The sequence below is a fragment of the Varroa jacobsoni genome, unplaced genomic scaffold (genome assembly GCF_002532875.2).
Source record: "Varroa jacobsoni isolate VJ856 unplaced genomic scaffold, vjacob_1.0 scaffold_677, whole genome shotgun sequence".
Lineage (NCBI taxonomy): Eukaryota > Metazoa > Arthropoda > Arachnida > Mesostigmata > Varroidae > Varroa > Varroa jacobsoni.
The window spans coordinates 338054-363081 of NW_019213579.1; the positions used below are offsets into that span (position 1 = coordinate 338054).

The 25028-nt window shown below is 46.6% G+C and overlaps 1 protein-coding gene across 4 annotated transcripts in view; it reads left to right on the forward strand.

The window, feature by feature from the left end:
• Positions 1–25028, forward strand: part of LOC111262587 (uncharacterized) — a 151933-nt gene that overhangs the window by 102859 nt on the left and 24046 nt on the right. Inside the window, exon 1 of one of the 4 annotated variants that reach the window (XM_022836943.2) lies at positions 22018–22533. The exons of the other annotated variants lie outside the window; for them this stretch is intronic. Within the exon in view, the coding sequence (XP_022692678.1) occupies positions 22482–22533 (52 nt within the window). The 5' untranslated portion in view covers positions 22018–22481. Of the gene's footprint in view, positions 1–22017; positions 22534–25028 lie in introns of those variants that run through there. 4 annotated transcript variants of the gene reach the window in all.

The following is a 25028-nucleotide window of genomic DNA, read 5'->3' on the forward strand; positions in this document are numbered from 1 at the left end:
TGGCCTTCTGGAAAAGTTGCCATCCGACTATCTCGGTGGTTAAGTTACTACTAGCAAGCAAAAAATAGCCACTGGAGTCCTATAATAGAAGTGACCATTCAGTAGCGGCAGTCGTAAGAATTATCATTATCATAACAAATAAGACAACATTCCCGATCAAACAGATAATTCGAACCCCTGACATTTATGCGGTGCGGGGGGGGGAGGAGTTTGCCTTCTGCCATTTTTGCATTCGAGCGTGCGCTATTCATTGATGGATAGGACCTCTCGAGCGGCTAGGATATGAGCTAATTGAGAAGATCCTACTAGAAAAAATTACAATGAGGATATTACCATAGAATAACGCCAATCGCAATAGTAGCTGGGTAAAAGCGTTTGCTACGTTTCTGGTTAAGATCTAGAAGAAGTTAATCATTTGTTGGATTTTACGTAACGTACAATATTCTTCAACAGACGTATATCAGTTGATTACCGAAGTGATCAGAGCTTGTAGTACTTGATAGCGATAGTTTAAATAGAGCTCCTTCTTTCTTGATCATTCTACCGTAAACATACATCATCACAATATTGTTATCTCTATGTTTAATAACAACCTAAAGGTTGTAGCGATCCAGAATCCGGTACGCGAGCGACCGCATTTGACCTGTGTTGTACTATTCTATTATATTTATGTTGGCTCTTGCTCTGTGACTCCATCAACCCAGAATGCTTCGTTTTCTTCTTGATACTATTTTATTTGCTGGCGAATCGTTGCAGAGGGCTGGGTCACTGGCGTAGACGAATTAGCCGATGAGCTAAACGATCGCAGTTACTATCACTGTTCCAAGATGTCGTCTGGTACGATACTCGAGAGTCGGCTGTTGCTGTCTCGGAGGGCGTTAGCGAAGCTTGCGGAAAGCAGATCGCCGTAATTCTAGCCGTCACCCAAAGCTAGTATCGTCATCGATTCCACGTTTAATGACCTGCACCCCTGAGCGGAAGCCTAAAGGGACTCGTTCCCAACGGCAGTAGCATGCGACCGTATGTGTAGATGCAATCACTGTAGTATCAGGCACGGATGCGTGCGGGCGGCCCGCGCCGGTCTCTGTCTGTCTGTTAGCCTAACCGGACCGCAGTCTCCCTGCAATAGACGACGCAGTAACAAGACTCGCAGTACTGCTTGCCTAAGGCTCTCCGACGCAGGCTGTAGGTTGGCGTTTAACTGTGCAGAGCGTAGACGACGCGTGATGGCTGAAACCGCTGAGGGATTTGTACGCCTCTTGAGGAGTTCAAGGCTCTCGGCCCACCAATGCTTTGAGGTTGTAGTGCCAACATGTGCGTCTGTACCTAAGTATGTGTGCGGGCGGCTGCATGTTGAAGTTTGCGCAATACCGCTCAGAAGTAGTTAGGTATTATTGTTATTATTAGGTAACTGGGAAAAGGTGCCAGTTTGACAAAGTTCAGGAGGAGAAAAGCCTGGAAGGCTGATGATTTGCACAGAGCGCCTCTTGTTAGAGTTCGACAAAGCGAGACGACAAAGCTGAGCCGTCCCTTTGCTAAAGCTTAAGCTGAGCTCTGGTCTTCTTTTCATCTGAGACCCGAAAGTTTTGGGTCAACCTAAACAGTAAACGCCGGTAAACTACAAATATAGTTATTTATGAATTTGAACGTTTAGGAAACAAGCGTATCGGCCAGGTGAATGATACCGTATGAATACGCGTATACATATGTACGATGACCCACAACCAGTGGAAAGACAGACTGACAAACAGATAGAGGTTTCTGATAAATAGCCCGGCCTATCGTGCTGTGTTACGTGTTACTATACGTACGGCATTGCCTTTTTTCTTCTCATTATTTTGTCAAAGCTGCCGCTTAATATTTTGAGCTTTGTCCGACCGTGGAGTGGCCGCAGCGGTAGCTGTTCTTGCTGGCCAACCCAAAAGCAGTTCAACCGTTCTACAGCCGGCCCATAGTTGTCTCTTCGGGATACTGAAAGTAGTCGCGAAGCAGTGAACAGAGTCCATAGCGGTGATTATTGAGGGTGGTGTAATCGGTGCAATATTTCAATGAAATAAATCAAAACGCGATAATATTGCGCTGACATCAGCGACCTGACAATTGATCGCGACTGGGGCGGGTCGGACTGTCGTATTCCGTCTGTTTCTTCCTGTCGCTGCTACTCACGGAGTCAACGCAACAGCGACGCGGGCAGTAGCGACTGCATGAACCTCGAGCATTTACGGCCATTGTTGCTAGATCACAATCAGCAGCAACAACCACCGATTTGGCTGCAACGCAGTAGATGCCAGGCTGTGCTGCCGATGCAGGCCCGAGGACAGCACATCCGAAATACGGCAGCAGGGTGATGGTTCGAGCCGAGTGCGTGGGTGATCGGGCGAAATGAAGATGCTGCTGTCATCCTCATCATCGCCACAGCCACCAGACTGATGCTCGTAGCTTTGCTGCATTCAACGCTCGGTCCCGTGCGCATTGACCAGCGTGACTGTGTGCGATTCAAATCAATCCGAATGAATCTATAGGGCGATCTTCCTTGACAGCAACAGCGACGGCGGCGGGCGGTCGTGGCTGTTACGGCGACACCGGCGATGGCAGCGATAGCAACCACCGCCATATTCGAAGCTAAAACCCGTATGTCGCATTGGCCTAGCGAAAAACGTGAACGCATCCGTGTGTGTGTGTGTGTGTGTGTGTGCGCGCGCGTTCGGATGTTCTAGGGGTTCCTCCCTCGCTCCAGCGGGAGTTCTGTACCAACCGCTGACTATCGCATTTATCGCTCTTGGACTGTTGCATTTTTACGGTGAAGCTGTTGATTCAAACCAGGACGAAAAAGGACTAGAGATGTCGAGATGTCATAAAGATGCAAACATTTGGCAATATTTACCTGTGGAATTTGCTACTCTCTTATCTCGCTGAGCAGCTATAGGCCTGCAAACGTACACTGTTTCGTAAAGGTTTGTGCATATCCTCAACAGAGATCATCTCTTACGTCACCCTTAACAAGGACCGACCCCAGCGTCCATGTTCGTCATGCGAATGCTCCCCAGTGATCTTTCTGTTCGAGTCATAAGCCAGCAAAAGACAACTCAAATTCGATCGGATCGTTGCGCGCTTTCGCGGTCATTGTGTCATTGTTGATCATGCTCGTGTGCGACCGCGGCGCGGTGCAATGGACTACATACGTTATTGTATGGACATGAGCGGGTGATCACGCTGCTTGCCGGTGCGGGACTGCCGAGTCGAATGGTCAAATTAAAGACACATTAAAATCAAATAAATTTTCATTTGCCGCCGGCGTCCGATGCGCGTGGGTAGTATAAATGATGGCAAGAGGCGAAGAATAATCATACGTACGTCAGGAGAAACGTTCAGATGCACAGACAGATGGACGCAGATCGACAGGCAGGGCAGTGATGTGCAGTCAATCGATCAGCTGTAGCAGTAGCAGTACTCGTCACACTTGTCGCTGAAGTCGTCACAGTCGCACGTGTTTGTTTTCTCGGTCGCTAACCCGTAACAAGAACGAAGTCATCTGTAACAGCAGCAACAACAGCGACGTCAACAACATCAGCCGCTACTAGATGCTGTCGGCCTAACCATCGCACATTTATTTTGTTGTTTACGAGCATTTGTGCAGATATTCACGTTTAGAAATCCCTCTGTGAAAATGCTGTGCCAAACGCCATCGCAACTGGTCCTGGCGCAAGGGTTCATAACAACTATTAGTCCTCAAATACTTTTCCTTGCGTCCTTAACATGCCGTACAATGTGTCTTTTAGAAAGAATATGATCGAAATCTGAATAATTCAAATTCTTAGCATAATCAGGGGCAGATAAGGTAGGTTAAGGAAGCCAACTAAAAGGAGGCGTAGGGGGCAGTCTACGAATATGACAGTTTGTGGTCGATGATATAAACAAGACAAACATGAACGACGTGATCCCCATTCAAGCATTTGGATATCGTGCAGCAACGATAAGCACTTGCACATTTCATGTAGCAAAGTGGAACTGATCGAGGCTAAGACAACGCCGTTCGATGAAGAGTCGAAACAAAAATTAAAATTGTTACACCTGCCGCATCTTCAATGCATGACCTCGTACGCGAAGTACGAAGCAACATCTGCTGGTGCTCCCAAGGAAATATTCGTACCAGAGCTACTAGTAGTAACAATATATTGTTGTTACTAGCACTGGCAGGCCGCACTGGGGTACCTGTGTTGCGTGTGCCTGTATAGCCGCGTGCGTGTATCAGTGAGCGCGTCGATTGTACGAACACTGTTGATGGGGGATCCGGGGGTGGACAGCTGACTGACGTTTGCTTGGTGACGTCGTCGTCTACGGCTGCGGCACTGTCGGTAATGCAGCAACGGCCGCAGTAGTAGAAGCAGTCCACGTTCATCAAGAGAACTCAGGACAGATCAAATTAAGATGAAGGATAAAACGAAGACAAAAACGGAGGAGAAGGAATGATAAAGACGACGGCTACACGAAGACAGTTAGCAGCCACAAAGTGGATGGCAGGGAAAAGCTTCAGGACCTGACACGACGAACGACAGCCGCAGCAACTGCGGCGTGTAACAACGACGAATATTCGATGCATCGAAGATTTCATAGGTTCGATGTTATTGGTAGGGTTTACTGATCTGCCTGTCTGCTGCTGTGGGTCGCTCTATTCGCTGATTCGAAACCGGCGGAGAAACCGAAGAGACGGAAAACGGCTTTCGGAGCAGCATCACGCTTCCCGATAGTAACGGCATCGGACCCGACAACGAGGTTGACGTATATTGCATATAATAGACCATTAAAAAATTATATCGACATGGCACGACTACCGTTTAGCTGCTAGAACGACAAGGACAACAACAACAACAGAAACGATCGAATAGCGTAAGATGTGTGACTTTGCAAAGTTGCACTAGGTTTTGGGTCTGCCACACTTAGCAGCAGGAACAATCCTAGAATAAAGAACAGGTCGCGAAAAAGTGCCTGACGCTCGCGCTAGGCGAAGCAAACGACTATGGGACTGCCGCCTGATACAAGCAGCAACAAGGCTAGAAAGAGACCCGAACCGAAATTCTCGAAAATTCAAAAACGAATATAAATATCACTTATACATGGATACATCGTGGGTACAGATAAAACATTATTGAATACGTAGAGTTCTGCGACCGTGTTAAAACTAGACTTCCAGCGGGTAATTACACATTGGTTGTCAGCCACAGGACACGCGCGACAGTTGAGCGCCGCAACTTTCGAGTTTGGACATCGCACAAAGTGTGTATATCAACAACGACGACATACTCGACGTCTGTGTTAAACAGATTGCAAATGCCGTGACATGACATGATGACTTCTCCCTTCTCTTTCCGCTTTATCGTTTTTGAGAGATCCCCTCAGTTTTCGTCTTTTTTATTCCGGCCCTGCTCTCTGTCTACCCTGGGGAGATGTTTGTGGACGCTGTACTAAATCAGACCACATCCTTGCACACCCCACACAAGTCAATACGTACCCATTTAGTCATTTTGAGATGGGTTGAGTCACTGCGTGTTTCCTCGTGACAAGCGGCTACCGAAGTTTTTTCTTCACTCAGAAATCCGATCCATATTTTTGATCAGTCTCTCAATAACTTTTAGTCCACGGAACGAAGCTCGCAATCTCCTAATCCGTCATGAAGCGCACGGTGGAGACAGTAGCTACGCGACAGCATCGTCGTCATGGATTAGATGACGGTCGAACGATGCTCATCCATTCGCGTTTTCGTGTTTCCTCATCTAGACAGTCGTTCGCTCCTGTCTATCTTTTTGACCGACCGGCGTCACCTTAGCCCAGTCAGGACCACTTAGTCTATTCAGTTCAAATTTACTTTAACGTTTTGTTGTGGCGTTGCGCTTCAACCCACATTTATTAATTTTGACGGATCTGCCAAGAAAAAAGCAAAATTGTCATAACAGTTGCAATAGAAACCTGCAAAGCCACAACAGGCATGGCAATAACCGTAATGACGTGGATCGCAATGAACGGCGGTCACGAACGCACAGAGCGTGCGATTGTTAGATGCACAAGAATACGAAGGACGTACTGAGTGATTACTGCGAAATATATATATATATTAGATGGATTTACTAGTGTGTCAGTTGTCTTCGGTACACGAGATTTATTACAAGATACATGAATAAACGTGTTTTTTTTCTACAACAAATAAGAGGATCTTGTCTTCTGTTGAGAGTGTACGCCGTCAGATTATGATCATACTGTAATCCTTACTCAGAAAGAGTTGCTGAAGCAACAGAGACAACCGCGTAGTAGCACTCACGGATGAAAAAATCTGATGACAACTACGGATCAGGCAGCCGCAAAAGAAAACGCTGGAGTGAATATGCTGCAATGTGTTTTTTACTTTGAACATCGGCTTGAACGATGCGACCAGTTGAGTTCGGCGATCGAACGTAACGTCCGCTTACCAACTTCCTGGCAGCTGAGTACGTAAAGAATAGTGTCAGAGGCCAGCAGTGTTTTGCCACTGTTCAGAGCCGGACTCGTCTGCTCAGGGTTGTTTACCAGTACGAAGAACGTACTTTGACGCGTGCGTACCGTGTTCGACAAGTGTAAGTAAGTGAGTGTGTGAGTAAGATTTTGAAATTCAAAATTCTTTAAAAAAAAAAAAAATAAACAACAGAAATCTCTGCCCGTTCAACCTCACTACTGTCATTTGCACGACAGACTAAAATGTTTAAAAATCGTACGGAGGTTCGTATGTTTGTTATGAGGCAGAGGCAATGCGTGTATCATGCACTTCACACAGTCAGTTTACTTGATTGATGGACAATGTTTTTCTTTTGTTATCTTTGAGATTTGCGGATCGATGCGCGCTGTCAACGTAAATCGAGTAAGACAATGCTCTCGATTTCTAAGCTAGATCCCGTTCGAAAGATGCGTATGGCACCCGCTTGCTGGTAAAAAAAAAAAAGGCGAAAGGCGAACGCTGAGAATATTAAGAACTGCGTACAAAAGTATGCTAGGGCTGCACGCACGATCCAGTGGCACAGTCCCATGGACAACTCGGGGGCACGATCGACAAATAGTCTTTACCTACCTACTTACATACAAAATATGAAAGCTAACTTCTTCTACATCGCAGTCAAATGATACCTATGAATATGTCGTCTTCCTCACCGTCTGCTGTTTGTATGCGCTTGCCGTTGTCAGATAGATCTATAATACACTACAGTACGGATAGCGTTTGCTCCACAGAATGCTCGATGCAAACGACACCAGATGACCTCTGATCAGCGAAGAATGCGTGTTTGTCGTCCGATCGTGTGGAGGGATGGTTTCCCTCTTCCGAACGGCGACGTGATTTGGTGTACGGTTAGGCTGAGCTGTCACTTCCGGCATAAATCCCGAAACGAAGCTGCCGCCACGCCAGTGGAGAACGATGTTCTTGCTCATTATTGTTATGAGGCCAAACAGTCTGTGAGTTTGCTCTTTCTTGGAATAAGGCCACGTCATGATTTTTTTTACGTAAGCATAGGCGTATTACGATATCCGTTGGACTGGGATATGGGCATTTTACACATCTCTCGAGCAGTGATAGATTGTCGCTGACAAAACATTATTGCTATTATTATTATCACGCTGAACGTTCTACTCCGGTTTTGGACACAGTAAGTTTTGCAGTACAAACGCCATTAACTAAAACGTACGTACCATATACCGTTCAATTCTTAGTACCGTATGGTGAGTGCTTCTATATTTAATGTAGCATTCCCTCGCTAGAGGGCTCCATGTCACCAGCTTGACTAAGCGCCCTTTTTGATTCTGTTCTCGATTTCAGGTAAGTTAACTACTATACTTAACTATTTGTATTACCCGCCATAGTTACTACTGCAATCTGCCTCAGCGCTTCCAGTTTAAGGTCAACTCTCACAGGTAGCTCAAGTATTTGCACCAGGCGCAACTGGAACTTAGGGCGAAATGCCCGCCGCAACAGAGATAGGCAACTACATGCTCTGAACCCTTCCCACAAAAAACAACGTGCAGCATACCATCCAACACATCGCTTTGATACTGGTCATAGCAACGACACCAGCCTTAGATCAAATGAACAGCGTAAGCGTACACCGGTGGTTCATATCCTCGCTTGCCGATCGTCTGGGGTAACTGTTCGAAAATATCTATCGGATACTCACACCATTACCTTCTCCTACAACGAGCCTAGCAAACATCCTATAAATCATAAATAGAAAGATAATTATTCTCCGTTTACTTTTTTAACGATCTGCTTCTCCGATCAGATAAATAGTAGCAAATTTTAGCCATTGAGACAAACGTTTAGATGCTTGAAAAAAGGCCGCCAGTGACGGACAGAACGGCGGATGTGCGCCGACATACACTGTTGTATACAGAACTGCAAGCAAATACCCTTTGCAAAGGGTTATGTAATTAAATTTCTAATAATCAAGCGATTAATAAATGAAATATAGCGACCCCACACCCCAAAGCTATAGCGTTTCCTTGATTCAAATCGATAGCATTTTCTCCATTTGGCAAAAACACGATCTGTTCGCCATAGTGTTTAGCAATGGGCTGCCATTCGCCCCGAGCGTTGTATAAAAACAAACATTTTTTTTGTCCATTTAATTGCCATGTTACGTTCGTTATCGTGGTAGCGTTACATAAACGTGTACGCTCTGGCGCCTTGACAACCACTTATCATCAGCGTTCTAATCCGCAGGTGTTGCCTCTGTCGTCATTGCCGCGTGCATCTAGCCGTCCTTAGCTTAGAGGTGCTGTGTTTAAATGAATAAAACGAAAAGAAATGACAGTAAATGATCTAACCTGTCAATATTTGTAACAGCATCATCAACGAAAATTCTGATCAGATCCGACTGGTTCCCAGCAGTGACAGAGCACTGGAACCTTACTGCATTGTATCAGGCTAGTTGTTCGGATAACTAGTGAGCGACCGATACGTGTCTTAGTAGCGATGAAGTATTTTACTGATGTTGGTATTCATAGTAGCGTAAGTGAGGACTGATAACATACTGTATTCTTTCTGCATATATTTACATAAACAAGAGCGAAGAAATTAAATAATTGATGTTGATATATTATGATAATTTTCCATCTCAATAGTGTACCGTTCGAATGTGTAAATTTCTGCTTTTCTGGGAAAATTTCCTATTGTCCTCTACGCTGCTCCCTTCGAACGTGTTCTTTCTGGGTCTCGCTTCTACATCGCGATCCCGTCACCCTACTTGACAAATAGGATCTTTTTACTTCTGAACGCGTCCAATCAGCTGGTGACGAAATCAACTTTGACTGCGTAATTTTCTAGGGCGTCTGCTAAAGATTCTGCTGGAGGAGATAAACATGGCAGGATACATTGCCAGATAGAAGTACAAATGGCTGTATGTGACGAATAATGATGGCTAACCGTGCGGCCGTCAGTAAATATCCAGCGCTTTTTCTCTTACCACTGAGACGACATTGTTTTTATAATGTTTCTATAATGTTTACGCTACTGCTTATACGGTCGTTGTTGTTATTATTATTTGATTTATCAATTTACTGTTCGATTTGCCTGAGTCAGTTCTAGTTGTCTTTGGTCGTTAGCAAAATCACCACCAAAAGCGGCAGCGTCGTCAACAGCGAATTGATGACGGCAGGCGCCACGCTAACAACTACAAAACCGTACAGAAAAGTGTCATTTCGGTAACGAGACAAAGCGAGATAGGCGGATAAGCTTTAGCTCGCTTTACCAACGTTGCCAAAAAGAAACCAGCGTCATGTCGATGTTACTCAGTCAACCCTTTACGCAATCCTGTGATCTTACGACGGGCGTCCTGGATGACGACTCTTAGATCGACGCCAAAAACAGAGTCGGATATTGTCATAAGGACGATGTGGATATATATAGGAAGCTTTTGTGCGACCGGCTCAAAATATGTTCCAGAATCGCACAGAACGCTGAGAATGGCTAGACAGCTTTGGAGCTGCAAGTCGTTGGCTGTCTATTGCATCGATTACGACATCGCGTGGTCGACTATAATCGATGTATAATATCTATGGTACCGAATACAGAACCATTTGGTGCAAAACTTGTGTCTTAGTTTCGCTAGAAGGCGTTGTTATGCAAGTTATCAATGCTTGCATTGATATATCCCGGTGACCTCATTTTTAGCATTATTCAGTAGAATAGGCACCGTTTGAATAGGCCGTTTATCCTCGAAATGACTTTGTTTTCTTTTGTGCAGTCAGCGCGGCCTGTCGATTAACCGGAAAGTTCGTTGTATCTGTAGCTGGATGTACCTGGCTCCCTTATCGACGTTCGGCTTCCCTCAGTATGCTATTTGGACTTTTGCGATTTGCTTTTTTTGTCGTTAGGCCACTTTATGTCCAATGATCTCCCGTTGCCATTTTTTGCAGCAGCATTTAGTCGTCACTACTAATCCCCTACTTATAGCCTTTCAAATAATGCCCCGCGCTGTTAACCTCAGGGTCCTCCGAGGCTCCAAGAAACTCATGAAGCGATTGTTTAGATCACCAAGCTCACCTTCCTCGTGACCGCCCGACCGTACCTAAGCCTCAACCCCGCCACCAATCGCTAACACAACTATGACGCTCTGGGTATAAGATGGCGATAAAATGCTATTTGTGAAATCGAACTCCCGTATTCTCGACTCTGTCGCGCCGTAGACCATGCCGACAGACGCACAGACAAACATGCAGAGATAGCGGGATTAGTTGGTACGAAGGATTGTGGTGACGCTCTTATGCAAGGCAAACTTATTACAAGTTTTAGACGAAAGGTACGATTTGCAGGCGTCTCGCCATACGGCAGCCAGTTTAGCTGAATTCAAAAGTAACCTGTTAGGTGTCCTGCGAATTGTACGCCCCCTTCGGTGCTCCGATACGTTCGTTGCGGCTGAGCGAATGAAACACAATATTTAACGACATTTAATGGTAACAGCATGTTGGGTGAATGGAATGAAGGGCTTGTTGGACTATGCGTTATTTATTGAGCAGTCATTTATCGCTAAAGCAACACTGAGTCTCCATGGTTGCTACTAGAGATTTTTGGTTGAATGCACCATCAAAACGTGGCAGATAGGACCTTGTAGCCTGATTTGTCGTTCCAGCGGTGTTTCTGGACTACCTCTCGATACCAACAGCGAAATCCGAGTAACATCGTTTGTCTTCTCATCCCTCCGCCTCCTTTCTTTCCACGGTTGTCTTGCGGCCGCTGCCCGAACAAGGCTGTCGCTCAGGCCCACTTAAAAGAGGTTGCGATTTACTCGTATGTCCGATTCCTCCAGGGAGTAACTGATAACAATTAACATCACTGTACACCCATCATTATACCTGTGCCGTATGCAGCGACTTCGGACCTGCTCAGTGAATATTACTGCTATTTTAACGCAATCTGTTATAGCAGCTGCGGTAATTGCCCTTATGCTACACCATTGTCTTTTCTAATGGCATCTACTGCCTACGACTCTACATTGGCATCCTTTAAGATTTGAATCGTCCGCACGCAGTATATAATTTAGAACAAAACATTTGTTGCTACCATCCTAATCACTGTGGTCTGGTCTGATCTGATCTGCTGTTCTGTCTACAGGCCTGAGCCATGTGGCCACCTGAATAGTCTGCAGCTCGAGAGATCTTTGCAGAATCGAGTCTAACGCTCATGACGTTCTATTCGTCGCTGCTATACGGCCACTTCCAAGAACGCCCTTGACCAAGCGTCAAACACAGTCAGTCCCGATCATGTGAAATATGTGGATAAACGATTGGCTCCAGAGCACACTATTGCGCATACATGTGTGATGACCATTGCCCATTATTAGAAACATGAATGAACAATGCACGCCATGTCTCCTTTTCAAGGGAGTAAGTTGAGTTGGGCTAAATCCAGATTCTCATTGTTGCTAGTGTCTCAACAAGCATCGTTTAAATTCACATTAATGAGCGTTGTTACGCCTGTCTATCACGTTCACATCTCTACGGAAGGTCGGCACGGACGATCCGCTCATATGTTCTCCCTCTGCGACTCACAGACCGTTTCTAATCCCCCCGATCACATCTGTGATAAACACCTATTATCACTGCCATCGCCACATGAACAGGCGACTGTAACAACGCCAGTGGTTCAACTCAGGCTAAGTTCATGTTTAAGTTCCTAACTCTAAACTCGACCAACCCTAACATGTCGATATATACCCAATTCAAGTTACCCAAAAGATGGGGTGACGACAAATCACCTCTAGGCTATCTTGATAACAGAACTGTCCGATATTTGCTGCTGCTGTTTCTTCCTAAGGCAACGGCTTACTGGACGGAACCTAGTTTCATAGAGAAATTCTTCTAGCTTCTGTTAACCCCCAAGTAATGTTGTAATGTCACCCATGGATTACGTCACTAAACTGATAGGTGCCACGATCCGTAACCAGCCAAACTCCGATGTGACGCAGCGTAAATCTAAATGAGTATCGGACACATCGGCGCGCCCCTGGCGAGCGTTGTGCGTGTATGTATCGCTGAACGTTTGCTGTTGGACGTCAACGTAGGCTGACTCTATTCTAACTAACGTACTTCTCTGGCAAAGCCCGATGCTACTACTTGAGGGGGTAAATTTTGCTCAACACCGAAACGTGAAACGTTGCGGCTTTCTACGGCGACGGTATCATCATCATCTTTGACCGCAGCTAAAGGACTAGTTGGATTGTTCTCTCGGCATCGTTACGATCACTCTCGGTGGTTGTCTCAAGGATGGGTGGCTTAATTAGAAGATCTCACCGCTATCGCATTCGATTATACTGCTACTTAGCGCTCGTAGCGGTCGAAAAGAGCCAGTAGCCGATCCATAGAATAGAATTAAATACGTATAGTGTATAACTATGCGAGTGATCCGCGTAAGCGAAACAAAGCGCGAGACGAAATGGCGACTTTAGCGGTTACCATATTTAGTTATTTGAGCCATAACAAATGATTTTCGCTTCTGGCAAATGACTGAGCCTTTTTCTCTCTCGAACGAAAGCGAACGTGGACGCAGCCAAAGAGAAACCGCCATTCTCAAGCAGACGCTCACTTCGCCGTAGCTGCTGCCACTCAGGGTTACGTCTCCAGTTTGATGGCTACTGTTGGGCGCTCGCTTATCGCCGTTCCCTGGATGCTCGTCTATTCGTCTAGTCACCGCTACGTGCGGCTGTATTCTTCGCAACGACCACTGGTCAATGTATCGTAGGCGGCAGGTCAATCGTTGTCGCTTTTGATAAGGTAGACGAAATTACTTTGGATTGTCTGGCCCTTTGGGTGTCTGGGTTTTGGGTCGAGATAGCGTGGCGGTAACGGCAGTTTTGCGAGTGAGACCATTAGCGCGAATCTGTGACACGGAATCTTTGACTGGCTGGGGACTTCATACGACGATAGGATCTGCGCTTCTTCTCACTAAAGACGCCGACTTTCGTTCTCGTTAGGACTAAGCCAACGCCCACTTAGTGCAGAATAAAAGATTACATGAAAGAAGTATCGTATCCTGTTTGGTTTCGTTGACAGGAGTTGGCAACCTCGGAGATCTGAGCATCGACTGTTAGAATCCATTCAACATGAACTCTTAACTTAGAACTTCGAATATTGCTTAGAAAGATCGCATTGCACGAAATCAATTCGAATTTCACCATTGATTTACATCTTTTTTTCACATCAAGCCAAGTTCAAAGTAAGTTATCTAAAGTGGTCTTTTAATTTACGTCACATTTTCTACCGTTCGTGGCTTCATTGTGAGCATAATGTTAATAACAACAACAACAACAAACGGAATAGTTTGTGCCTTTCGAGTGCCATTATGGCATCGCCTATACTGACATATTCGTTGCATCTGTCGATAACCAATGGCTCGTGCGCGACACTCGTCTGGTGCTTTGTCGTTGGACAGTGGCAGCTATGGTCACGGCGCTGAGATAATGAATCATCCTTTGACCATCTTATCGATTTCTCGAAAAGAGTTCGTGGGTGCGGCCCTTAACGAAGTGTTGTACGGCGACTGCGTTCGGCTTGAACGATGGCCAATTCAGCGTTAGTCGCTATGGCCAGCAGGAATAACTGCGGGCTGCTTTCACTCTTGAGCGCCACAGGTCACCCCAGCGTTCACCCGCGCTGAAATCACAACTGTCACCCACGATACCGTTAAACCGCTGTCCACGGTTATCCTTGTCTGTCCAGTTCCCTGCCCGCACCGCTCAGCATCTTATCTTGAGCTTCTTCAGAAGGAATACATCTACTCTCTTAGGTACAGGTACGTTCGAGTCGACCGCATATCTTCAAACAATAATCCGCATCGCGATCGTTGTCCGTCGACGACCCTCACTACTTTAAAGTGGCACCACCGTCTTGTGCCGCAATCGTTCGATCTGCGATTCTGTTCTGATGGTGCTAGTGATGATGATGGCGGTGGCGACGGTGACAACAACAACAAGTGTGGCTATGATGCTGTTCCTGCTGCTGCTGCCGCCGCCGCCGCCGATAATGATAATGATGATGATGATGATGACGATGACGATGATGATGACGATGATGATGACGATGATGATGACGATGGTGATGGTGATGGTGATGATGATGATACTGCTGTTGCTGTTGCTGCTGCTGCTGATGATGATGATGATGATGATGATGATGATGATGATGATGGTGGTGTTCATGCTCATGTGATCCATGGCTGTTGTCTTTTTGGTAGTTGTAACTACGGGATGCTTTTGTCTTGTCGATCGGTTCTTGTTGACTCACCATCGTTGACGTTGGCAGCCACCGCACTTCATATTGTTGGCAGGTTAATCGCACGATCATCATGGCATATCATACATATGTCTTTGGGAGCGATCCATTCGGGCTGCTATTCGCAGTCTGAGTGTTACTGCTGCTGACCCTGGAGCTTCTGCGCTCAGCTGCACCAGCGAGACCTGTTGATGGTGCTCGTTCGAGTTGTGTTCTGTGTTAGAGGTACACAGAACACTATGTTATTTTAAACTATCTATGGATAAATGCATAGCTGCTGCACGCTAACAAAGTTTCATAACGGTCAGTTTGTGTTGGGAATCGCGCACAAACTGTCTTTGCTTTGCTTGTTTACTACTATTCGTTTCTTTACTGGATCTTCTTCCAGCCAAGATGACGCCGACGGTTACTCCAGCGTCAAAACAGAGTTACCGCGGAGGCAGCAACGAAGCGAGTTTTTTTAAATTAACTGCTACGGCTGACGGCGGCCACCTCTCTTTTTTAGCGTCTCATTCCGATCATAGTTGCTTGTCTTTCTCGAAGCGTTGTCGCGTCAACCTGAGTATAAACAGTAGCAACCGGCTGCTGAAACGGGGATCGCAGACTGGCTACAACGGCTGGTGGCCAGCCGAGCCACCGGGTGCTAGTCTACTCCCCTGTGTCATAGGGTAGATACGCCAGCACCACTAATAGCAGAAGTGGTCTCACTGACGACAACGGGAGAGCGAGCGATCAGACGAACGGGCGAAACATCATATCTTTGTGACAGCCGTCGTCAAAGGCATTCAGTCAACCAGTCAGGCTATCATCTTAGTCAGGCACTTTATGCTGCTTGTCGAAGGCTCCTTTTCATCCGCATATCATTTAATTGATCTGACCGAACTTAAACTGCGGAGATCTATGCTACTGCTGCCACTGTTCTGACAAAGTTGACGACACTGTCCCCATCGACAAAGGCCTGGTCGGGAAGAATTGGCGTAGCGACACCACCGTTGTCTAGACAAACTTATTTCGAGTCTCCGAACCTTCGTTAAGGACGATGGCGGCGACGACGACAAAGGAGGCGGCCAAAAGCTTGTGTCAACGCCGGCATTTTCGTCATCGAGTCGCATGCAAAATCAATAACAACAACACCAAAAACAGCAGCTCACTGAATCTGGCAAGGCCAGACGCCAATACATTTCAGAGTCAGTCACGATTCTGGCGGAGACGTATGTATAGGTTTCCAATACTGTGGGAACCGAACTCTGCAGCCCAAAAGCAATGATATCCTCTGCGGGCTTCTCCTGTCGCAATCATTTCACCCCTCAAAACTTTATTAACTGATTTAACCTTTTGTTTGTAGAAGCTTCAGTGGGTTGAGTCTTTTGTTGCACTCTTTCGTTGCTGGCACTGATTCGGGATGGTTCGTTATTGTTTCACTTGGCCGTTCGGCCGTGATGCGGTATGATTTGTGGCGAGCCATTCAGTCATAGAAGGGTTGTCCTACCACTTTCATCCGTGTAACAGGTTCGCCTCGCCTCGGAGCGTGTCAAGATTCTACACAGCTTGTGCCTCTTACCTTGCCTTTACGTTCCGCCGCTTATATACGTATACGGGCCGTATCGCTGTGTCTTTGTACGCGTTCACAGTCGACATTGTTGACTGTAGACGTAGCGAAATGCAGAACCCACTACTGCCCGTAGCCAGTCGTTCCTCCAAAACGCGTGTATCGCATCAGCGCTCAAATCAAAGGACGTTAAACATACCGTGTCGCTGGCTTCCGCAAGGGAACGCCATCATTACCATCAAAATTTTTGGTACAAGGTAAATGGAAAGGTTAGTAAGCTTCTGCATTACCACCTGTTATATATACATATATATATATATATATATATATATAACGGTGGCGTCACTTACTGTGCTATCATTGCACTTCGTTAAAAGCGAGCGTCATATACGGAGTACGCGCATTGCAACGAGATGTGCGTTAGTGTGTTGAACGAACCAATAACAGACACTGCGTATAAAGTCTGCGTGCGTGACTGGTTTGGTACAGCTTCTGTTATGACTATTTATTACTACTCATAAAAGTAAATAGGAGCGGTCCACCACAATACTGTTACCTTCCATAATAACGCTGCCGTTGGTTTTCGCAAATAATGAAGAGATAGTGACTGCTGTTGCTGGGGGGCGAACAAAAGCCAAGGCAAGGCAAACTGGCCTACAAACAAAACATTTGACCATCAAACGACCAGCCACCGCCCAGCCAACCAGTAGGCATCGACAGCGTCTTCATTCCATCATCGCTCAATCTAGGCCGAGCATCATAGGTGATGATGATTGTGATGATCTATTGCTATAGGAGCCACTGCTGCGGCAATAACAGAGAGCTAAAATGTTAGAGAAGAGCTGTCGTATCCGAGAATCCGATCGAACTGAAACAACCGCCAGCTATCTATCCGTTCAACAAGCAAAGGAAATACGTAAAACGGCCGGACGATAGCTGGCGTCAATCGACCGCAGACTTTCCGCGGTCCGCAGGCTTTCCAGAGGCACCTTATTTCGAGATCATGAACTGTTGCGCATCAAGTTTCCCTTCACGTTTTCCACTGAATGAAGAATCAATGGATCGAGTCTACTGCTGCTGCCGCGGCAACGGCGGCGGTAATAACAGTAGTGGCGGCACGGAATGATGACGGTGATGATATTGCAGCTGTTGCGGGTGGTAACGCTGCTGAAATATTGTTGCCTTTCGTCAGTCATCGGTACTGTTATCGAAAGGTAACGGTCGTCTTTCTGGCGGCGGAAGCTCTGCTACTGCTGCTGCTGCAGCTAATGATAATTTGTCACACTAATAGCAGGAGCTATACTAGCAGAACTATCACATCTTTTCTATTTATTGTTCTGTCATACAAGTGGTAGTGGAAGCTTTAATGGCAGTAGCGTCTCAGATACATGGGTTCATCTATGGGCGATTGTTGCACGGAGGAAAACGAGTTGGTCCTCCTGCCAACGCGAACATGATACGTGGGCCAGTATGGATCAATATTATGGTTATCCGTTCTCTCTGGAGAGGAATATAGAGGAAGAGAGACTCTGGATTATATCGCCGTAGGCACTTACGTACGGGAACGTGGTGGGCTATTATGTTCAAAATGACGACAGATACAAATGAAAAAGGAAGGAAAGGCCCGCTGGAAATTCTACAGCGATAGCAGCATACGAGCCGTAGTTAAGTTGTAGCAGTGAACTGCGCGAGGATAAGCGAATGACCTTTAGGCCATAAGGTAGTGATCTGTTCCTGGACTAATGAGAGTCAAATTTCGGGTGACCATTCTCGAGCGCCACCGCCTTTTCGCTAGAGCCAGAAGGCAGAAGGAACAGGTCGATACAAATAGGCGATAATGTTCTTGGAATAGCTGAGAAGAGGGACGTCACCTGAGTGCAACATGTTCCCAACAACAGACAGAGTCATCCGACCCGCGCTAGCCCACGGAGAAAGGAAGATTTTAACGGCAGCCGGCATAAGCGATCCCCACTCGATTCGAACGAACGCGCGAGAAAGACCAACTGTTGTTCCACTGCTGTGACACATCCGATCGGCTGCTGTGTGGCCCAAGCGAGGAAAAAACCGGTTGACGATGACCAGTGCTTATGGTAATTAGGTACTTAAAGTGGAGGCAGACTGGCTATTAATCTGTTTGGAAACTTTTTGAGTTCTTCCAACATCATAACCTATACCAAGACGTGATATTTTATCTCTACTTCTAAGGGCGTAAAAAATGCTTCCGCTTAAAGCGAGCCATTATTCCGTATATATCTATATATATATATATATATATAAGATGTTCGTTTTCGATGGTAAATGCACCAACACAACTAAAAGTGGTGTGGGGTTCCGGACTTAGGTTTGTGTTATACGTGAACAATACGAGCAACTGTGCCGAGATGCCCGCAGCGTCCCGTGATCGGCGCCGACTGATGGCGAAAAGAAATCCTGACGTGTCTGTTTCGCCTTCGTGCAAAATTTCACACACTGTCTATAGTCCTGACGGGTGGCCCTTTCAACTTCATATTGTTCCTTTTTTCTGTCTGTGTCTCAAGCTACCACCTGCAAAACCCGGCCACCGTTCACCGAAGAAGTAACAACAACCTCATCGATATTGTATCAGACCTTTCTTCGATAGATATCCTCTCACAAACGTTCCTTTTCAAAATCCAATAGCTAGGATCTTCTTTTTTTGCGTTAATTATTTAGTGTTCCATAGATTGTGTAATACGTGACAGGAGATCGTGCAGAGTAATACAACGACTGGCGATGCATGCAGGTTGTCTACATTGTTCCTATGGGAGAGTTTAGCGTAACTTGTAACACTTTTAAAAAATACCTTATACGTAGCAGTGCTACTGCTGGTTGCACCTATGGATCGTCGGAATAGCTCTGGCGTTATGCCATGCTCGTGGCGACTGTTTTGTTGGAACATGTCGTCGTCGTCGCGGCCGCCGTATTGCTTACTATTCACAGTAGCGGCGTCGATGTTTTTCGACTTCTGCCATCGCGTCGTGTCGCTACTGTTGTAATTGATTTTTGTTTGCCTTTTTATTTTACAATCAGCATGCCTCAAGTGCCACGGCGAAAGCAGATTGAGCGAATGGACGACGAAACAGCGAGTTGTGGGGACCGCCTGGACCGTTCCCGTTTTCCCCGCAAATACATTTGCTTCGTTTGTCTTAAGTCGCTGCTTCTTCGCGACCCGCTCTTTGTTTGTTGACTGGTTGATGTTTTCGTCGTTCAATTTGCTACTGAAAATTCGTTACAAAGCTCCCCTATCTCGTTAGTATCGCGCAACGTGTGGCCACTCCCAGTGCGCGATTCCAGCAATGCTGATACGACAGTCGACGTGCGGGGCAGAGGAATTCACTTACGACAACGGCCCAGCCCCAGGTGAAGAGCGCTCCATCAAAGCCACGGATCACGCGTCATATCGAATCATGCTGCAGTTATTGTTGCTATCTTCTTTAATGTCATCTATCGCTACTGCTGCCTCGGCCTTTGTTTATTGATACTACAGAGACTACGGCAGAGTATGTACTCATGGGACATCTTCTGTTTTACTGCAGTCACTCGTCGCCATCGTCTTGGTGCCTACCACAGTGAGCGTCTTCGCAGTTCCCGGTGTTGCACACAAAACAATGCTAACAGCAGTGTTGCCTAAGATGGAGATGACCCTGAAGCACGCATTTTGAATCACCATGTCGTGCTTTTTGATACAGTTATTCCAGTATAAGTCACCAGTCTATTGTCATTAATCAGAGAGTAAATACACAAACATATCCGTGACACTGTTTCTGCAAACGGTGCTGGTGAATCGACCGGCGTGTGCGTGAGGTGCTTACCTCATGAACCGCGTTTGAGGCCTCCGAGGCCGCCCACGCAGACCACCCAGCCACTTTGTACCTAATAGATATCAGCACTTCGATAGATTTACGTCTACTACGAACGACGTAGACTGTTGTTGCGGCCTTAAACAGCTAGCTGGATATTGTAGTTTGCTCGAACTGTGGGTAATTCATTAATTTTAACAGTACGACATCAGCCTATAAAGTAATTAACACGGTTCTTGAGATCATGCAGTAGCATTGAAGGCTCTATTTTCAAGCACGATTCCAATTATTATGTTAAATGACTCGCGAACATTCTGATTCTATCAAGAATGTCAAACACTGTGAATGCTCATAAAGTTGGACGTGCCCATTACGTATTAATAATAAATTGAGCCTCCAACAAAATCCTAGCTCGCAAATGGGTGCTCACACCGTTGGCGAAAAGCTCGGTACCGCAGCATCACCTGAATGTAATCAAAAATCTGCCCTTTTTTCTCCCTCTAGCTGCAGCGAGCGGCTGGAAGACGCTATCGAGCTTGCAAAGCGCTTTAAACGCGATTTCTACAAGACGCTTATTTGCATATGCGAAAAAGACGAAGGATCCATACGAATGCGCCGTTTGTACTATATACGGTAGTACAGTGTCTTTTCACTGATCTGCGCATCTGATCCAATTAGAGGTTGGCTGTCAGTGCTACTTGATGCATGTTAGTGGTGTTGGCCATACGCAACTGCGACGGCAGCCGCTGCGCCATTGCAAGTTTCCGCGAAACCCTCGAATCGCCCACCGCGTGATCTTTTTCTGCCCCTCTGACTAATCCCCTTCGCTCCCCTATGTTGCTCTGCCCAAGATGGCCCATGGCATTTGCTGTTGCGATGGCTTGGGAACAAACTCAGCCCTCCTCTGCGTCTGCTTAATCGGTCCTATCCCAGTGGCTGCCTAACCAATCGTCGCTATTCACCCCGACGTTCCATTGAGCCTCTTGGTGGGGGTCTATTAGAGATCACCCAGGGAGAATAAAGCGAACTCATATGTGGTTACCGGTGGCTTGAACAGCTTCATTATCCTTTTGGATTTCGTCATCTTCATCGTTTTCATGTTCTTCTTTTGCCTCTCCTCTTTTCTTCATCGTGGTCGTCTCTTCTGGGCGAAGCGAAAAGCTTTGCTCAATAGAGTGAACGCGAAGCCTCGCCCCGATCACCACAGCGACCAGGGCGGCGGCGTCCACCGCCACTCGATGGCCGGAGGGTGGGGCGGCTCGCTGCGATCAACAGCACCACCAGGCGTAGACCGGCAGAGGCTGATGTAGCTGCAACTGCTGCTGCTGCTGCTGCTGCTGTACCTCAGCCAGCAGCAATAGCTCTTGCTGCCGCCGCAGCAGCAGCTGAGGAGACCACCCAGGCGCCCGAAATGGACCATCATCCTGAGCACGGGCGGTCTTCAGGGGTCCGCCAATCTCTCTACTGATCAGCGGTTGGCCTACGCTGCCTCGGTGCACGCTCCTTCGCTGGTCTGTTGTTGTCAGTCTGCGAGCAGTTAACTGGCTCTCAAAAGCGACCGTGCACATACTAGTAGACTCATAGATTAACTGGCTGCGTCGTCCGTACCAGTCATACCAATACTACACAGTGGCGGTGGTGGTGCTCGTGCATGCCGTCGTAGCGATCGCCTGCCTGCCTACCTGGCTGGCTGCGCGTTCGCTAGCAGCTCTGCGGTAGGTGGGGCCTTGTGGTGGTGGAGAGGAGGCTGTTAGCGCCCACAGGGGAGAGGGCGCCACCGACGACCTGCACGCCTACCTGCTGCTGCTACTCAGCGGCCTGGGTCGCGTTTAGCCGTTTGGTCAGTCTTCGACGAAAACACTACTAGGCGAGTAGTGCTTGCTGCCTGGGTACCAGGCCTAATGCTGGCGACGGTGTACTGTGACGTTGGTGACTCTAGAGAAGAAACAACACGGAGAGTGAACGACTCACTTGACCGCGATTACATTAAGTCTACCACTTCAATTACGAGTGGGTGAACGAACACAGTTATCACGGCTGCTGTTCGACGCGTGACAGGGGCAGCGGTGGTCGGTCCTTTGTGTCGCGCTTTACGCGGCGTGCATAAAGCTGAAAAGAAGCTAAAGTTGCCTGACTCTATTATAATGGACTTAGGACACCTGAAGTGTCGGTGATTTCGGAACTCTGAGAGAGCTCTGCTCTTGAAGACTTCAGTGTCTTCTTGGGCTTTCTACAATAGTCATTTGGATTTGCACGTCGTCGCATACCTATGAACAGGTCCTAGCAATTGTGGTCGTCGCGTTGTGACCTTTTTCATCGTCACACGTCAAGTGACGATGATCGTGCAGATGATGGCACCCGCTCAGCCCAGGATCAGCCTCGAGTTTGGTAAGTCAGTGTAGTAATATGACAATAAACCATATAATCATGAAGCTAATGTTTTCATCTCAAGTTAACAGTTCGAGGGTTGTGCTGCTGAATCTACCCACATCCGTCTACTAGGTCGCTTAAGAATGCCGACATAACTATGGCAGAGCTATTAGCTGAAGCCTGGTTAAGGCACGTAGAAATAGCTTCGACTCAATTGTCAACCATGCATGCCTATAGCATCGTATCATTTCTACGTATCATTGCGGTACTAAAGTCGTATATTTGTCAACTAAATCGCGATTGAACCTCATAGGTGTCCGCCTGAGAATAACCGTACAAACAAGTTTTTTCTATTTAGGCCTGTATCCTTCGAAGAACGCGTAGAGATACGTGTATAAGAGGAGAAATGACACTTGGAAGTTGAGGACATGAGACAGATTTATGATCAGCTCTAGTTAAACGGCCAGTATAAGCCTGCCTATTTTTCTGATGGGCTGGTAGCTGCGCCGGTTTCAGCTTGAAAAACTTCAGCACTCCAAAAGTCAGCTTAATCATTGAAACGCTGAATCGATTCGAAATAAGCGAACAGCATCCGCTAGAGAATATTATCCTGTTCTACGTATGTCTGAGTATTAAATATCGCAATCAATCGAAATCTTTGTTATTAGATGTGTCTGGCCGAGAGAAGCCTCGGCATGGTTTTTTTCACGACGTTTTTACGTAGGAGTTAGCGAGCTGTTGAGCCAAATGCTGGTCGATGACGCAGTACGCAGACCAACAACGGTGTTGGTAAGAAACGAAGCGCCACTTACCAATTGCGCTGTACTACCAGCAACTCTCTATAGAAACTTCGACAGCAGATCGAAGAGCGGTCAGTAGCCCAGACGGCCCAGCTGGCCAGCTACTGCCCGCGTCTACAGCTACATGTAAGACAACGAAAACAAAACTAGCACTAGTCGTATAACGGCTACAATATAGCAATAACAGTTCTAGAACGATGCCGTCGGTACATCTAGCGCTCGACGAGTGCAGTCGACTGTCTGGCAATTGAAGCCCCGTTGAACACTTCCGACGATGACTGCACACTGTGCTCTTTGAAGATTGTCACAGAAATACGGCGGTGTCTTCAGAAAAAGAAAATGTACAATGACGTTTGTCCAGATTACGTCTTCTCTCTCTCTCACTCTCTCTCTCTCCCTCTCTCTCTCTCTCTCTCTCTCCTCATTTTCCTATTGAGTCCATAAAGCAGAAGTCATGTGAATTATCATCGATCTACTCTGACGGTCTATCTATGCCACGCACCAAGTTGTGCGTAACGACAACGTTTATTGGCAATGTTCGTACGTCTTTTCAGGACCTCACCCCTGTCCGTATCGCTCCGCTAGCCATTCGTGTAAGGGGATTATATTTTTTCGACTAGATCGGTAACAATAATCAATGATAGCGCAGTCGTTCGTCTTTATGATAGTCTCATGGACTATATGGTGTACACGGGACAGTCTGGTACGTCGATTGAGAGGAGCGGGCTATGGCCAAACGAATAGCGCTACCGGTGCAAAGGGTCAGCTATTTTAACGCCAGAATAGAAAACTAACTCTGCGCTCTAGCAGCTCTCTGGAATGGAGCAGAAACTAAGCCAGAGAGCTCGTAAATAGTTAATGATATCATCATCGTCCTCGGCGTTTCAGTGAGAGCGCGACACTCTAATAAAACCCTCCAGTAAACACTAGTATTTTCGCGTTGTTGTCTTGTTTGTTACGCTTGAAGCCGTAGACCACGGGCACGCCATAACGTCGTATGGCGATTTACGACTATTAAATGAGAGCACGTTAACCGGAACGCTCGTTCCTGTCAGTTTTTGCAGCGCTAGTTAAAAGTTCCACGCGACGAATTTGTCACCATCAAAAGGTTGATGTTAGTAGTTAGTGACCGTACGGTTTACGATACCCCCGGAAGTGGTAGTAGAGGCAAGTCAGTGAAGACCGCGGTAATCAGAACGCGATGGACGTATGATGATGCACGAAGGAACGCCACGTTGGCGGTGATCGTTTTTGTCAAAGCAGTTATGTTGGTAGTGCCTAAAGCTTTCTTTGTTGGGAAGTTTTCCTTGTAAAGATAGGAGCTCATTATGATCATGTCATGGAGCGACAGCTGTAATTGTTCTCCAATGGTACAAGAGAAAAAAAACCACCGCAACAACAAAACAAATGGTGTTCACACTGTTTACAACCCTTTTGTCGGTCGGTCATTCGTTGGATTTCGGTTCAACTCCGCTCGGTGGAAGACAAACACTCAATCCGTATATATATTGAAGTCTTATATGGGTGTTCGCGTGTTGTATGTGCCTTATTTAAAATATCGTTCTCACTAATTCACCCGTCAATGTCACGACAAACATTTTCTGGCCGTCAGATGCCACCCTCGTCGCCGTTCCGGTTATTATGGACTAGCAATAAATAGATAGCTGGCTGGCAGGTCCTATAGCGTACTTTTTTTTTTTTTTTTTTTTATAA